Raw genomic sequence first — 17,969 nt, 5'->3', positions numbered from 1 at the left:
TCTTCCTCCAGGTTTTTAATGCACTGAAGCCTTCACACCACTATGAAATCCTTTAATAAAAAAGAACTTTGCTATAAATAGCAAAGAATGGAATGTAATGCCCTTATGCAGTTCCTATATCTCTTTACCAAAATGGTAACACTTTTATTGACAGCACTTGTGAGTAACACAAGTGATTTTTATTTTGTTTTGACAGTCATCCGTGAGATGGGATAAAAGAATAAGCATTGGTTCTTCGCTCCCAAGCAACCTCTCAAGTCCTGCAGATGATCTACCTCCAACTCGTATCAAGGAAAACCATATCTTAGAAGGGCTGAAGAAATTGCAGAAGCAAAAAGTATTACTTGAACCACCTTCAGTAATATCAAAATGGGGTTACAAAGATTGCATGAACTCCAACGAAGGAATATATTCCCCTGGAATTAAATGTGGCCATAATGAACAGGCTCATTGTAAGCCAATGGAAATGGGAAGTATTTGCATTGAACACAACAAAACTTTCTCCTATGATTCAGATTCACATGATGATGCAGATGATGATTCTTCATCCTTACTCTTGCAGGAAGTACCAAGCAAAGATTGCAGGACCTATTGTAACAAATTAACTCATAGCATTTCTGACAGTCTCTTTGACTGGGATCCTAATAGGAAACATTTGCAGGAAAGAAGTTCTTTTTTTGATTCAGAGGAAAGACCTGAAAAATTGACTAGTTTTGTCGGTGGATTCCAGGCAGAAGTGAAATCAGGCACCAGAGCAAAGCTGCCTGGCTTACAGTTAAATCAAAGCCATTCTAATATGGGCTGGAAGGACTTTAATTTTCAGCTTTCAGACACTGATGACAATGAAGTCTTGGACGAATTGCACATAGAAAGCAGTGATGAGAAAAGTCCATCAGATTTATTAGCAACTCCTTTTCCTGAGAAGTATTCAAACACTTCTGACTTGCTCAAAGTCACGGAAAATTCCCAGTTTGTATCTACTGACAAAGAAGAGAACCAGATACCTGCTCACTCAGACATTAGGCCGAAGACATGTAATTTCATTAAACAACAAAAGGTTATAAAAAAGACCTCTTCTGAAGAGTGCATTACAGTAATATATGATGCTAAGGACGGTGAGCCAATTGAATTCAGCTCACATCAAACTGGAGTTGTCACTGTAACAAGAAATGAGATTTCAATCAACCAGCCACAAACTACATCCAGTGCAGAATACACTGAACTTATACCTCAGGGAAGAGCTGATTTGCAGCCAGGACCCAGTGTGAGAAACTACACTGCTTTAGAAAGACAGGAAGATGAAACTGGGAAAAATACTCTTGAAGATAACACAGGGAATAGAAACGCAGTTGTCCCCCTGACCTGTGGTGAACCTTCACGCTGTGGAAGAGTGACACAGCAAAACACTTCGCGACAAAAACTAGTGAAGCCAATGTATGATGCATCATACAAGGCAAATTCAAGCTCCACTGTGCATGCAGGAATCAATCAAAAGCCAAATGTAACTAAAATACCCAGCAGAGGTAAATTTTCTCCCCAAAAAACTGTGATGACTGAGAGCGGGGAGGCACCTGTACCTCTGTCAGTAGGCCCCACAGCCCTTGAGAAATCACCTGCTCTGCCACCTGTAAAGCTCTCAAGATTCAAAAAGGCACAAAGCCCACCTCGTCATTTTGACTCAAAAGTCGACTTTCAGGTTCCAAAGCCCCCTGCCCACTCCCTGCCCGACGTGAAACGTCCAGGCAGGGCAGAGGGGCCAAAGCATCCAAAGAGTCAGAGTCCAGCATCACCACTGTTGCCTCAGCACCTTATAGAGCCCAGTAGCTATGGGGAACCCCCAACCAGAGACTTTCATTGTGATTTAGCAGCTGTAGAAGCCCGGTCTCCATCCCCACCCCTTCCTCCAGGCAGGTCAACATCCCTATTGATTCGGCCTAATTATGCTAATTCTCCACCTCTAGCAGCAAAGATAGGAGGAGCTGGTCCCACTGAAACAGCAAAAAATATACTGAAATCATCTCCATTAAAAGGAGCTGTGAACTCTGGCTTTCATAATCAATCTAGTCATGAAATGCAAGCAAAAAATGTATCTTCTGGGGCCAAAATTGAATTATCTTACCTTCAAGAAAATGCAGAAGGAATTATGCAAAATAAATGCACATCTCAGCAATCCCACAGTGCGTGCCAAGGACTTTCCAAAGTTTCCACAAAGCAAGTCTGCCCAAAAAGCCCTAATCAGCTGGGTCTCCATAGGAATCGTGAATATTCCAGCACAGATTTTCAAACAGCCAGGTCCTTTTCTCTAGGTTGTCCATCACAGGAAACAACTTCTTCACAAGACACATATTCCAGCAAAAACAATATTTCCAGTGACAGCGGGTTGGATCAGCTACAAAAGATGCCAAACATTCTCCCCACAACTCCTCAATGTCACACAACAAGCACAAGTGAGCCTTTGCTATCTCAGGTAAACAATTTCCCGTCAACACTGTTTCAGGCCAGCGATGCTGCACATGCTACTCCAAGCTCTAATGAGAGAGGAATGAAAACCCGTCTGCCCGTAGGGCTGAAATTATTTGTCAAATCTCCCCAGCTTCTCCGCAAGAGCTCTACTGTACCAGGGAAGCAGGAAAAAGACAGTATAAATGCAGCTTCCAAAAGTAATGTGAGTTCCAGTAAGTACAAGCCAAGTCAGTCTGTGTGTGAAACCACCAAAGGTGCAGCAGATGCAGAGTTAAAGGACTCCAAGTCTGACACTGAGGTAAAAAATAATTTTGCTGTGGGACTTAATATGGATACAGCATCAGCTCATTCGCATGAAAACTGCAACTTGGTGGTAGACAGAGGAGATGGATTAGAAAACAAATTAGTTAAGAGGTCTGTTTCTTCCAGCAACAAGTCACACCTGAAGCCAGCTCTGGGCATGAACGGAGCTAAAGCTCGAAGTCAGAGTTTCAGCATTCACACTGGGGAGAAGCCATCTGCCCCTGCCACAGAAGGTCTCGGGAAAGTACGAACTCAGATTATTACAAACACTTCTGACAGAGGAAATTCCCTAACGAGGCAGAACTCAGCCATGGAAGGACTTCAGATCAAGGCTGTTCCTGGGGCAGCAGTGACACCAGAGGCTGTTTTATATACCACTAAACCCACAGAAAATTCTTATCCTAGACAAGGCTCTCTTGGAAATACGAGTAGTTGCAATAGCCAGCATGGAAGCCCAAGCAAATTGCCCTTCAGATCATCTCCAAAAGCAGACTCGTTTCACAATGCTTCAAAATGTGATGGAAGCAAACCATTTTCCCAGAAGGATGCACGCAGTCTCTCTGTGCAGAGTGAGAAAAGCACAGAAAGCTTTAAGCACGAAGCTCTAGGTAAAAAAAGTGTTCTGTCAGCAGAATTGGAGTTAGAAGCCTCGGCTACTGTATCTTCCAAACAAATTTTGTCCTTCCAAAGCTTTGACGGAATAAAATGTCCTCATAAACTGGAAGCAACAAAGTCACGAAGACAGCAAATGTCTTTAAAATTAGCAGAAACCTCTGAGAAGGTTAATGATGCTTTGAGCTCGCCATCTCTGCAACCTACAATAGAGGAGAAAGTCATGCTATGCATCCAAGAAAACATGCAAAAGGGTCAGGGACAAACCAAATCTCCCACTGTGGAGACTAAACAAAAGACTGGGCCTTCCATAGCCAGTTGGTTTGGCTTCCGAAAGAGTAAGCTCCCAGCACTGAGCAGCAGGAAAACTGATGTTCCTAAAACTAAGGTGGAAAAAAAGGATGCCAAAGTTTCAGGATTTGGAATTAAGCAGGCAAGATTAGAGAGAAGAAAAGAAAAAAAGAAAACAGAGCAACACTGTGAAATAGAAAATGAAATTAACAGGAAAACAGACAACAGTGACATTTTAGCCATGGAGAGCAAAATTATGAAACCTTCCCAAGACCCTCCTGGTGAGATTGAGTGTGACCAAGTCAGAGGTTCCACCACAGCTGCCTACTCTCCAAAAGACAGTTTTATGAGAGAGCTTTTAAACAGGTAAATCTCCAGAACACAATTTGGGATGTGTTGATGTCCATGTAGCTTTACAGATGCCAAGTTCAATGTATGTTTCTTTTGTGCTAAGAATGCACAGTAGCAAACAATAGGTGCACAGCTGGGACTTTAATCTCTACAGAAAAAAAACAAAAAACATTAGCAATGAGATGATAATTTTGTTCGTGTTACTTTGTTAACCAAACCACTGGTCTTTGAAATTAAAGAATTAAAGATAGGCGAGTTACATCCAAGTTGATAATTTGAATGATTCCAGAAATCAAGGATCTAGGCAGATAGTGTGTAAAGATAGAGGGTAATTAGATACATGTTTTAATGTATTCCATCTTCCTGAATTGCAACCAGAAAACACATATTTGGTAACTTGTCAGAATTAATTACATTTCTAGCTATCACAACCTTTGGTCACAGAAGAACTCAGCAATGGGTATATTGTGTTTTCTCGTTTGCCCCACAGCAGTCCCAAATATAATATAAATCATTATATGTGAAAGGCTAAATTGATATACTACCTGAAATTGCAAGTGACAGGTTTGATCAAGGCTAGTTAGAAACATTTATCACTCAAAGGTCTAGAGACAGAAAGATACAGAGAGGTTACTTTAAACATTAAAGGAATGGGAAAGTAGAGTGATTGAAGAAGGGCAATGTAATTTATCAGAGGAATCACTCTCTACCTGCAGAGTTGATAAGAAAGCAGCTCAGCAGACAGAAAGTGGATCAAATAATGTTTCCTACAGGAGTGTGTCGAAGGGCAGCTCCCAGGGCTCCTCTCTTCGTGGCAACTCTATCAGCTCTCAAGGAAACCACAAGAAAAACAGCAACACAAAAGCTGATATGGAAATGCAGAATCAGACCCTGGTAAGTGCTTCAGTACGTGAAAACATTATTACCTTCTTTGTAACTTCTGGATGTGTTTCTTATTGCCATTACAGGCAAACAGGATAATAACTGTTTATCTATAAGATAGAAAGATTTTGTGTAGCTAGAGGATTGTGAATTAATACAAAAGTTGTCAGCTTGACTATAGGCCACATTATACAGCTAGTCATGAAGATCCTACTGCTTCTGCTGGCAATTCAATTCCAGGGAAGATACATGCACAATGATGCTATAATCATACTGTAGGAGACTGAAATAATAGGACCATTTTATTTTTTTTATTTTTTTCCCCCCTTTCCCAGAAAATTGCATGCCAGTATTGAACATTCCTCTGAACATTATAGAAGTCATTAAGCCTAAAAAGTGCACTGCTGATGTGGAAAAGGCAAAGTATTTGACCACATTTGGGAATATTTGTCACTTAAGAGGGAATGTTCAAAAGCAAAAACATACATCAGACCTGTTCTCCCTTTTCGCCATTAAAATTTCTCCTGTAAATGCCCTGTAGTTAGTTTTATACTCTAATAAGGTACTAACTGTACCTGATCATTTAATTTACCCAGAGAGGAGGAATGTTGCAATGTAGAAGAAAAATAATCTAATTTTCTGTTAGCTGCTAGATTCTGGTTCTGGATTAACTTTACTGCATTGAGAAGTGTTCACACAGTCTAAGACTGTAACCTAAAGTCAGGCTGAAGGGATGCCCTTCCTTGTGAAGCTGCTTTTAATTAACCTTAAAATTTAATGAGCAATGTCTTGCCTAGCAAGGGCCTTTCCATGATGTTTTAAAGTCCAGCACAAGGAGAACAGAGATGCTTTAACCCTATAGCTTTCTTTTCTCATTTCTGAGATAGCTGTCTTGTCCATATTATTATGATTATTATTAATCATAACCACAATTTTAACAAACAGTCTGGAAACTTGTGCCAAATGTAATACTTAATGTGAAGCTGAGGCTATTACTTTTGTTGCTCTGATGGAACTGAGTTATTGAAGTGCAGCACATACAGCTATTTCATCAGGGGGAATCTGAAATACAGATTCTCTGGGAACATTGCAAAAAGCTTCATAATGGGAACTGAAAAAGCCCTTAGCTTAGGGCTGATGTTTAGGATGCTTGAGGTCAAGGCATTCCATACATGGTTTCAAATTCAGGACATTTTATTCTTTTTTCTTTTTTTTTTTTTTTACTTTAATACAGATATCTTCCCTGAGAACATCTGCAAGGTCATTTTTTTTAAACTTACAGGGAACAAATGCAAAATGAATGTGTTTGAAAACTTTCCTCCTGACTCCTCTGGTATCATCTCTTCTTTGAAAATGTAGATGTCTCCTGCATTATAAAACCACAAATTATAAGCATATCTAAGGCTGTCCTTGTAGTGTCACTGAAAGGAAAGAGAGAGAATGAAAGTCTGGAAATGTGCAATATGCAGGAAATTCAATCCAACTGATCTAGAACTTAGATAGCAAAGCAGAGCCCCTTATCAGAGCCACTCAGTTTAACTATGCCCCATTTAATATGGTCCTGACAGCTTAGGGTATATCTTCACTGTACAGAAGTACAAAAACTCCACACATCGCTTCTACAATTTCTTTCTAACTTATTATTTTCTAATGCTGTAATAATTTGCTGTGCTTTTTTTGTCTGTCATTTCGTGAAGTCTTTCTAAATGCTGCAATAATAGTCTTTTAAGTATATCTTCAAGATACACACTTCATTTTATGAGGGAACTACAAAGATTGTCCTTAATGTACGTAAATAATGGAGAAATGCTAATTATGCTATTTAGTTTTTAAGGACATGTTAGTCATGGTGAAAAGGCATTACTTCTGCTACACCATACACTCTTTTGTTAGGAGGGAAACAAAGTGGTTTTGTATTGTTTTTGAAGATTAGGTTACATTTATATGCTGCATTTTTTTGAGTTTCATATTGTGTTTACTGTGGCACTTAATTCCTGAAAGAAATATCTAGTGCCAAAAGACTGAGGACATCCAGAATAATGAGATTTAAAATGTGCTTACAGTTATTAATGCTAACTTATGAAAGAGATATACCTTCAGATTCCTTCATATGTGATATTTCATCTTGTCCTCCAAACTTCTAAAAGAAAAACAATGCAAAGTCTTTAAATTCAAAGTTCATGAATCTTATTACTATCATTTCCAGTTATTCTTTGGTGTCTGCTTACTTTGAAGCAGATTGCAAAGGGCTGGGAGACAGCTGTGACTGAAAACAGTCGCAGGCAGTAGAGTGGCCTGTTGTGCATTTCTTTTGCTCATAAAAAGGCAAAATTAATGCTTTTGGAGGAAACAGCATAAATCTTTTGAAAAGCCCCAAACCAGGAAGATTTCTTTTCTTTTCTGAACAATGCAAAGTGCACTCAGTCATGCGGTTCAGTGCGGGAGCTGCTGTAATTCCAAACTGCAGATCAGATATATACTGCTGCTTTAAATCCTGGCCAGAACAGTTTTTAACATTAATTTTCGAGCAAGTTTTTGCCTTTAAAAGCTATTTAATTTTTGATGATTAAATCACTTTTCTTATGATGTGCCAGGTAAAGACTTGAGGCACTATTATGCCATAACATATGCACCGATTACCTCTGATTTCTGTTCATGCAAAGAATGTTATTGCTGGACTGCCACTGAATTTATGGAAAAAGCAATGTTCTACCAATGGTGGCCTTGTGCATTCACCTTCAGAGGGATACACTTCCCGTTAGTGTTCATCAAAAAAGCACTTTGCTCTAAAGGCCAGCCAGCAGAAATGCATAATACTTTAGCCTACACCAAGGATATCCCACATTCTCCAGTACTTTTTCATGTCCTTGGCTAGAGCTTAAGGTGAGATACAATCATTTTTGTGCTGCGCTGCTTCGTTTCATCTTTGTGATTTTATTACAGCCCTGTGTGGTTTAGAACAGCCACAGGCTTCAGGCTGTGAGGTGGAAGTGTGGCACCAAAACCAAGACACACTGGGAGTTTTGTGTCACACTCTGTGTGCGCAGTCTGTGTGTCTGGGAACACCCAGGGTTCTGTCCCAATATTGTGAAATGTCACAGCAGCACTTGGCCATGCAGCCTGCAAATGTGAGAAAATGTTCTTCCCAGAATTGGATGCCAAAGGATCACTTGCCTCCTCATTTGCCATAGCCTGGAGAGAGGCATTTGGGAAGAAAGAGAAGATGTAATCAAATTCCCAGGATTAAAATATTATAAACGCACTTCTGCAAACCAAAGAGTGAGTCTTTGGTGTCTTACTTGGGCTGGACACAAGAGGTCAATAGGGCTACTTGTGTAACCCAGCCAGGATTTACCCTGGGATAGAAGATATGTCATGCAAATGATGATAAATTCTAGTGGTTTAGAATACAGAATGTGCTCTTTTCATGCAGAGTGTGCTGTAAGCAGTTTAAAACAGCAGAGTGATTAGCAAAGAATTTAAGATCTCTGAGATATTGAAAGCAATTTTTTTCTGTGGTGCTGCCTTTCCTCCCCTCATCACCCTGGAAGTATCGTTATTCCTGTTTGATTCATGTAGCATGGCAGAAAAATATGTCCCTGGACCTGAATTGTGGCCACTGAAGGCATGTGGTGGAGGGGAATTTCACTGCATGCTGGGGAGGTACTCAGATAAATAGGAGTGCAAAATAACAGGGCAAAAATACATATTTGTCTGAATAAAACAGAATATCTGAGGGATTTGAATAACACAAATGTGAATACCATATAAAGGCTCAGAGAGTGCACTGCATTCCTAAATGATTCTTTTCTCTCTGTCTTGCTAATAAATGCTTTTAAACAGAGGTGGAAATTAAAATGCCAAAGTTCAGTGTTTGCAAACTGAACTAAAGAGATACCACAGAATATATTAAGCTTTTATTCTGAAGAATTGCATCTTCCAAGGGTATTTTTCACTGCTGCATATTGTGATTTTGAATGAAATTAAAGTTGTTATCCTCAGATATCATTCATAGAATAAGACAGGTTATATATTCCACTCTTAGATGCCCTGTAGCTTTACTCTGATTTATTTCTGAAAAATATTCTGTAGTTATCATGAAGCAACATAAAAAGAGTCACAGATGTTCTTCACTTTTGTTGTTGCACTATGTACAGGCTAAAGTAGTCACAGAAAACCTGCAAGAAGAAGAGGAGGACACCATGACAAGGACTACATGTCAGAGTCATGTGATAGGTACAAAATTATATTTTACACTGGGTTTTATTGCTGTCAGTTCTTGGGAAAAAAAACATGTTTAATTCTCACTACTTTATTTGTTTGCCCCCTTATGTCAGCTTTAGCCTTCATTTAGCTCCTGGATAGCTAGATTTATCAAATGCATGACAGATGAGTACAAACCATTACCATTGTGGGTCAGTGCAATGCTTGATAGGAGGGCCTTGGGATGTGGGTGTGGAAGATCATTCCAGCCTCCAAAACCAGTGGGTTACATATAATAGCTTAACATAAGGCTTGTTGTGCATGACATTTTCAGTGGGAGTAATACTGATATACTGCAACTCTGTCATCTGGCCTTGAATTAGTAAAATTCAGAATAAAATGCTACATAGCAGAATAATTACTTTAATAAAGCAAACCACAAGGAGGAGCAAACACGTGTCTGTTTAGAAGACCTTGAAGCTGTTACTGAAAATTAAGTTGCTTTTGCTGTAGAAGGGTTGGACCATCCCCCCTGCCTTGTGATTGGCCTGTAGTAATTTTTAATCTCAGTACCTGAAAAAATATCTAATAGGCAATGGAGGACAAACCAGAAGTCTGGAGTGTGTATCAGAGCAGTGTGTCACCCATATAAGGAACTGAACAGAAAAGATTCTCCTTTAGCAAGCTCCCTTTGCAGAGAGAGACTGCAGTAAAAAAAATTTATCAAAAAATAAAGTCTGATTCTGTGTTTTCTATCCAAAATCTCTTCCATTTCACTAATACTGCCAACCCAGCAAGCAGGTCCAAGCAGAGGTATCATGTCAGAACACATTTCTCTTTGGGCAGTAGGACAATGTTTGCATGCTTTATTGACTTGTAGAGCCCTTTCAGTCCCCAGTTCAGACAAATAAACTCTGGCTGTGTTACCTGAAGGAAAGATCCCCCAACCTTTCCCTCTCTGAGAACTCAGCCATAACGTGGCTCCCTGACAGCACCTGAATAACAAGAACTTTGTACAATTTAAGACTCTGAATGCATTCTGTGAATGGATAGGCACTAGCCCTGCAAACAGAAACACATGCCTCTCGTTCTGAGGATAAAGGACTTCTTTTCTGTTACCAGAAATTTCCCAGTGAGGAATAACTCACTTAAGATTGTTCAAAATTATTTTTCCTCATGGTGAAATAATTACTTTGCCTCCATCCCAAAAATTCTCAAAGCTTTTAGATTGAATTATGTGAAAGGTTTCAATTTAATTTTTAAATCTAGATACTGAAAAAAAGAAAAAAGAAAAAAACCAACTATTTGCAGAGCTTTTTTCCTAAAGACTCCAGAGCATCCTTGGTGTTTATTGGTGTAATTGCTGGTTGTAGCTGAGGCCTAATTGTTATACTTTGATATTTTACTTTGTTTTGGGTCCTGTAATATATTGTGCTGGTGGTTTTTGAGAGTGTTAATATTTTACTCCTCCCACAGGCACTAAATCTGAATTTCTGACAGGATATAGTGGTTATGGAGAAGTTTGTCAGATTCTTTTAAAATTCCTTTATAGATGTTCTGGCATTTTTCTGATACAAAGCTTTTCATAGAAAGATACTGATTTTTTTTCCCTGCTGAAAATCTATTCAGCTTTCAGAAACATTTGGAACATTTCCCTCTTCAGCCTGTGATTTTTAGTATACAAGGAAGAACTTGTGAGGATTATGAGGAACTTACTGGTGTGGAGGATTACCTTAGATGTAAGAGAACTAAATTTGGCTTCTCAGAAGCAAAGGGAAATAATATAGGAGGTATAATAGGAGGAATTGCTCTGTAAATGCACATGATGGTGAGCCAGAGCCTTAGTCTGATCAAAGGGGCAGTTCATGTCCTGGTGGAGGCTTTTGGGTTTTTTTTGGTGGTACAGTTTCGCAGTGTTGGGGTTACCTAAGCCCATTCCTCCTTGTTTTAAGAAAACAAAGTTCACTGTGGGTTTTTAGCTGTATTTAAATGCATTTATTCTACTGGGTTTGTTCAAAACTGTTAACAGACTTAGAACTGAATGTATAGAAGATGTGATTTCTATGATTAAGCAGGGAAAATGCTCTTTATATAGCAGGAAAAACATGTGTTGCTGTAGATGTCACTGAAATAACTAAACTGACATCAGTCCTGCCCAGTTAACTAATAAACAAGATACTAATAACAGTCTGTTAGCTCAGTGTCATGTGAGACAATTCTGGTTCATCATGTTCTAATAATGAGATACTCCTGGGTAGGAATCAAAGAATGTGTAAAATACCTGTTGCTAGGGTTTTAATTTTCAGTTGCTGATCTAAACCAATTTAAGTATTTTGTTCTTGGCTCTTCAGATTTGGTAAATAGAAAGAAAGCAACAATGCCCAGTTATGTACAATTTCCCTCCTCATAAACTTGTGTCCCAGGAACACATGATCATTTCCATAGGAAGCAGTCATTTATATTGTGCTGTATTGTTCTCCAAAATATATTTAAAACATTTTGAAAGCTTTTTAGAATATGGTACAGCCTGGATGCCTTTGCTGTAGTGTCAGTGAGGAAGCCAAGAGTAGCCCTGGCAGCACAGATGCTACCAGTGCTCCCAACCCCACAGACAGCACACCTAACAATCCCTGAGTATTCCTTTGAGGTACAGCCATCTTCAGAGCTCTTTCCTCAAGCCCTTTGCAATAAAGCAGTTGTGTTTCCAAAGAGGGGTGAAGTGGGAAATGCTAAAGTACCTGGTAAGAGGAAGGACATAATAAAAAGACTGACTTCCCCTTCATGTCATGACAGACTCCCAGCTCAGACAGGTACAGCAGGGTCTTCAAGCATTCCTATAAATAAAATTCCTTTCTTGAACACACAGATGATGTGTCAGGCTCCTGACAGTATTGTTCCCATGTAAACATAAAAAAAAAGGCACCTTCATTTTACAAAGAAAAGAATTCTGTTCCCCCCAAGGGAGTAGAAGTGTCATTATTTGTCTTGAGTTTCCTCATTGTCACAGTGGCCCAAAAACTTACAAGACAGTTACAGATGACACCTTTACATACAGAATGTAATAATTGGACATCTTGTGAAGAACAAAGCGTTTGTTAAAAAGTTCAATGTTTCGTATTTCAAGTACTGTTTCAATTAGCAGCTACTCCTGGAAACGTGTGATTGTGTTAATTATAATGCATTCAGGATTTTCATTGATAAACAGCTTCAAGGGAAAAGTCAAAAATCCATGGAACAAGCAAACAAATGCTAATTACTGGAGGATTCATTCTTGCAGACAACTTCTCATGGGAATACTAGGGTATGCAGCAACACTATTTTGGGTATATACAAATTAACAGGTTGTTTTCTTTTTGGGAATATATCTGTAATGAGCAGGAAATTTAGTGGCAATAATTATATCATTCTTCAGTGTTGGTATGAATGTCTGCTGATGCTGAAGGGAAAGACTGAATGTGCCATTTTCTCAGACAGCAAGGTGCTGGTGATTAATCAATCCCCAGTTTGAAAGTTGCATGATGATAATTTTTCTGGGTCCAGTTTCCTTTTCTCTTTGTTACCCAAAATGGGTGGTGAATTCGCTTGAGGAGCAAGTCAGCATGGAATAAGCTTTTTTCTAATGATATACTCAAGCTTCACACAAAACACAGCTTCAGCATAAATAGGCTGGTGAGAAGTGTCTGAGAACGTTTCAAGTCTGTTCTTAAATTTATACTCAGGTTTCAATACAAAGAAAGAGGATTTCTTTTTTTGTCACAGATATTTCTATGTGTGAATATGTTTATTCTCCACAGTGGGTTTCCAGCAGTCATTCTGTCCTTAGCAAAATAAGTGAATCAAACAAACACTGCTGGTCTAATGCACTGAAACTCAGGGAGTACATGGGAGCATGGACAGTTCATCTAAAGGAATTGTTTTATTGAACTGGAAAGCTTATGGTTTCAAATACTATATTTAATATATCACTGATTGAGCTAAAAGGCCAGTTTCAATGTCTAATAAAAGCCTGTTGAGTTTTGAAATCAGGGACATCACTGCAGGTGGATTTTGTCATCAAAATAACATCACTGGTAAAAATAAAATAAATTTTAGCAATCTGAATAGACCTGCAGTTGGCTTGTGGGTTCTCTAGAGAGCAAATACTTGATAAGAGGGGAATTGGTAGCAATCCAAAATACATCTGGGTGTTACTGGCACTTCCTGCTTCACTGGAAGCACAAGGTACTTCCTACTGAAGTTGTGTGGGAAGTTAAATCCCTGAGGCAGGCTGGGGTTAGAATCCAAAGAAGAAAGATTCACAGTTTTTGGAAAGAAATTACCTCACTGTGCATTGACCCCTGTTGTTTGTTTGGAGAATTTCAACTGAAATTCAGAGCTGGGCAAAGATTATGAAGATAAATGTAGCCAGAATTTTTGAAACTTTGAAGAAGGACTTAGAACTAATTTTTGTCAAATTTTCATTAGAGGTCCAGGTCAGTTTGCTTGAAATGCATTCATCCAGTGTTAAATGGGAACCTTGTAGATATACAGAGCAAATGCCTTCCGAGACTTAAAATGGTTTTGAAAGTCTCTAGCCCTATAGGTAGAGGGTTGGGCTTCCACACTACCAAAGCAACATTACAAGTGCTCTGTAGACTTGGCTGCTTTGTGCCAGAACAGAAACACACACTGAGGTCAGGGGATTCTTTTGTAGCTCTGCTGCAGCCCAGCACTCAATTCCATTAAAGTTCTTGATAATCATCTGCCTTATGGCAGGCTTTATCTTCATTTTTTCTGCTTTCCAAGAACAACCTTTCAGAAGGGTTTTGCAGCGTAATTTAAAGGCAATCTGGTCAGAAAAAGGAAGAAACCAGAGAAAGGAAGAAACTTTTTTAAGCAACTTTTTTGAGATTTGTGTTCTTTAGAGAGCATTTAGTTGAATCTCTTAGATGTTTCATGTTCCACAGAGGAAGTGTAGTGGGTATTTTATATGTTGCATTGTGTTTTCAAACCCCCTCCTTTAAGGTTTATATGCAGCAAAGTGATCAAATTCTATTTTCAGTAGGAACCAGGAAAGTCCTTCACAGCAAGTTTTATAGGTAAGCTGCTAGCTCCTTGATAGCAATTTTATAGATATACTGATAGCAAAGGTGGAACATGTAACTTTGCAGATAGAATTGGTTTGACTTAAAATGAAATGTCAGCATTACAACTGTTTGTATTGATGTATCAAATACTAGAGACAATAACCTTGGCTTTTGTATTCTGATATTGTTTTATTCAGCCCCCAGTAGCCATACTATGAAATTATATATATGGTAATAAAAAAGCCCACACTTCATGTATGAGGAGAAGGAGCTGCATTCTTTCTAGTGCCCCAGATAAATTTGTTTGTCTTTGGCTGCTCTTTTCTTTCTGATTTTTATATATGTTTTCCCCACAAATAGATCCATTTTCTTTTCTCACTCTTCTATTCATGTTTGTTCACCTGCATTATTTGAAAGTGGTGGTCACTCTGCTACTTGTGTGGACTCCCCACAAATCCAGACTAGCACTCAGAGCCTTCCTTTCTGTGTCCATACCAATAACCACTTCTAACCAACAGATCCTTGCTCCAGTGACATCTCCCTTCTTTCTCTTGGCTTCTTTCTGAAATCTACATCTGATGAGCACTGGAACTGAGAAATAATGTTTTAAATTTCATTTCTGAATGGGCCACTTAAAAGTACTTTCTCTTAGGGCTTAGTTATATAAATTATCTGATGTCTTATTCCAAAGCTTGATGAAAACAATAGCAGTCCTTCTGCTTGTTTAATAAGCTTGTACCAAGTTTCCAATAAGAGGGAAAAAATGCTGGACTCTGCAAAACCAAAAACTTGGTTTTGTCCACCATTTTGTAAACTACTAAAACTTTGGGTGTTTTTACTGGGGTGTACTAAGTAAACAGCTATTAAATTCATGTTTTCTCATTCTTGGGTAATAAAATAGATGTGAAGGAAACAAGCCTGATTAATGTGGTAAATCCATTAAATTTGACATGCATCATCCTAAAGCATATCCATTAAGTCTGATATATTTGAGCAAACCCATTTACATTCAGGAGCCCTCAAAACCTGCTGGCAGATGATGTGAGGTCTGTAATGGATTACCAAGATAAATGTAACAGGATAAGTGAGAGAGGAAAGATGGTGAATAAACTGATGTCTGTTACAGCTTGTGCCTTCAGTAAAGAGAGGTGATCCACATCACTGGAGAGGCAAAAGGATAAGCCACAAGTTGCTGAAATGCCCAGGAAATCATTGGGCACCTCCAGTGCATGTAATGAAGGACAATATTCAACTGATACAGTCTTCTGACCTCAAAAGAAATCCTCTCTTGCCATGAAGTCTCAATGCCTGAGAAAACAATTTATTGCTGTCAGCATTAATTCCTTTCATCAGGCCATTGACAGAAGTTGAGAAGAGCCATTTAGCAATCATCTTATCACTGATATAGCAGTTGAATCATTCATTTACACATTTTCAGATAAAGGAAAATTGTTTGCTTTATCTTCCCCATCACCATCCAGCGGAGCTGTGGAATGCCTAGAAGTCTCTACACATGAGATTGCTGTCTATAAAAGTCTTCAAGCAAAACCAGTTATCTCTGAATCCATTCTAGCCTGGGCCTGTTCCTGTTTCACATCTGCAAAATGTTCTGTTTGATACAAGTTGGGATAAAGTATTAGATTTTTCATGTACCCCCTATATGAGCAATGGTACATGGATTTATTTGCACATCATAACAAAGCTGTTTTCCCAAGCCCTGTGTGCATGTTGAATCTGAGAGGTAGGTGTTAGATCTGTAGGTGCTGCCTTTATTTCTGAGCAAGTGTGCTAAGCCTTGAAATGGGAGTTTGGTGTAGCAGGCAACTTAAAAACCTGCTCTCTTGCCCTGTCTAACCAGCTCCCAGCTTGGCTGTTAATCCAGAGGACTAGGTTCCCAATTGTTAGAACAATGATGGAGTAATAAATAGTAAAATTAACTGCTCACCTCTAGAAACACTGGGATCTAAACTTGCTCATAAAAAAGCCACAAAATAAAAACAAAAAAGCCTCAAGATCTAGTGCCATAAGTGTCCTGGAAGATGTGAGAGGCCATCACAATCTTATCTATCGTGGTCTTACTGTACAGGCAGAGGCATGTGTGAAGTGCAGTTAGAACTGAGCTCAGCTGGGTAAAAAGCAGTTCCATTTGTCTCACTGAAATATCTGTCAGTCCCTCTAACTTCGTGCCATTTGCTGCCTCCATGTAATATCCCCAAAGCATTTACATTTTCATGCAATTATCAAGCACTATTCTTCCCCTTTTGAATTCCAAAATCTTCATTTTCTGATCCTTCAACACTATTGAAATTACCTGTGGCTGTTGTTTACTTACTTTTCTGAACGAGAGCAGCTAAAATGAATCATCACAGATGGGAAATCTGGTTTAATAACTAGTGGGCATTGCAAGAGCAACTGACTTGTGTATAGAAACATCCCCCTAGGCTGGAAGTCCTGCTCAGAGACCTCATGAGCCAAGTTTTCAAAATCTTCAGGGATATTGTTCTACATCTGTCCCTGACCAATGTGCCATTGCTTTGGGAGACTTTACACAATATTTAGCAGTCCCCTGTTGCTGTGCTGCAATATTCATATTTCTGGAGATTTGGTGTGGTCCCACTGTTGAGTGCCCTTCCAGGGTAGTGTGCAACAGCATGAATTACCATTCCAGGCCTTGCTCATCAGAAATACTCACACTGGTGCATAAAACTGACTAAATATGCTTTTCTTCCACTGAGTTGCTCTGTGTATTCTCAGTGGAATTTTTTTACAATAAATGCTTTTTTGCGTGGTTTTTGTATGGTTGAGAAGGTGAACAGGATTCTCTGCAGGACAGAAAGCTTAGAGAGGAATGGCATTATGTGGATTTGGACCACGAGAAATGGGATGAACAGTGTCTGCTGTGCTGCATGCTTGATTTGTTTGGCATTTGGGCATTGCTGCAGGGATTGATTTTGAAATAATGGTCTGGAGGAGCCTATGATAACAGAGTGAAAGTTTCTATGCGTTTTTCTAGTTGATACTTGTATTCCATGAAGATGATGGAGAACCTTGCCAATGTGAATAATAAGAAACTAACATCCATTAATGTCTTCTAATTTATGTCAGCTTACCTTCTTCACAGTCTGGCAAAGACAAATCATTTCTTTGTACTTTAAAGATAGTACACATAGCATTTGTCTAATTGCCAATTCTTCTACAGCACTGCTGCAGCCTACTGTCTAGCTTGTCTTCCCTCCATGGAGAAAATTAATATTTTAGATCAACACTTCCTTATTAGCCACAGTGATTTGCTGTTAATTTCCTTCTTTGTCATTACATCTATTCACCCAGAAATACCAAATTTTATCACTAGAATGCGAAGTGTGGCTCTTTATGCATTATATATAGGATACAGTCTAATTATTATTCAAAATACTGAGAATCTGCTGGTCTCGTTCAGGCTTAAAATGTCAATTAAACAGGATTGTTGGGTTCTTTGACTCTGAAGTTAATGCTGCTGTGTTGATTTACAGTGCTTTACAGTCTAGCCCAATCCATATCCATCTTTATCACTCAATTCAGGACTGTGCCTGATTATCCTACCTCTTACAGGATAGTACACACTGGTATTCTCTATAGCAGTGTGAGTCCTTCTGTTTGAAACTTTCTACTTTACATGTTTTTTACTCCTGGTAAAGGCCATCTGTGGATGTGTGTGTGAAGCTTCAGTCATGCATTTCCCATTTATTCCTATACCTGAAGTACAACTGAGCAAACTGAAAAGCATTTCGAGTGAGGATGTGTTGAGTTATTTTAAAC

General features: G+C 38.9%; 1 protein-coding gene across 6 annotated transcripts in view; it reads left to right on the top strand.

The window, feature by feature from the left end:
* NCKAP5 (NCK associated protein 5) overlaps window positions 1-17,969 on the top strand; it is a 377,581-nt gene that overhangs the window by 318,463 nt on the left and 41,149 nt on the right. For 4 of the 6 annotated variants that reach the window (XM_085067072.1, XM_085067071.1, XM_085067070.1 and 1 more), the window contains 3 exons: window positions 197-4,035; window positions 4,737-4,914; window positions 9,060-9,138. In XM_085067072.1, the coding sequence (XP_084923198.1) occupies window positions 197-4,035; window positions 4,737-4,914; window positions 9,060-9,138 (4,096 nt within the window). The remainder of the gene's footprint in view (window positions 1-196; window positions 4,036-4,736; window positions 4,915-9,059; window positions 9,139-17,969) is intronic. The other 2 variants (XM_085067073.1, XM_085067075.1) reach the window with 2 other exon arrangements.

Source organism: Lichenostomus cassidix, chromosome 7, assembly GCF_008360975.1.
Source record: "Lichenostomus cassidix isolate B80296 chromosome 7, HeHo_3.0, whole genome shotgun sequence".
Classification (NCBI taxonomy): domain Eukaryota; kingdom Metazoa; phylum Chordata; class Aves; order Passeriformes; family Meliphagidae; genus Lichenostomus; species Lichenostomus cassidix.
The sequence above is the reverse complement of the archived record's forward strand: the minus strand, read 5'-3'. Positions and strand labels throughout refer to the sequence as shown.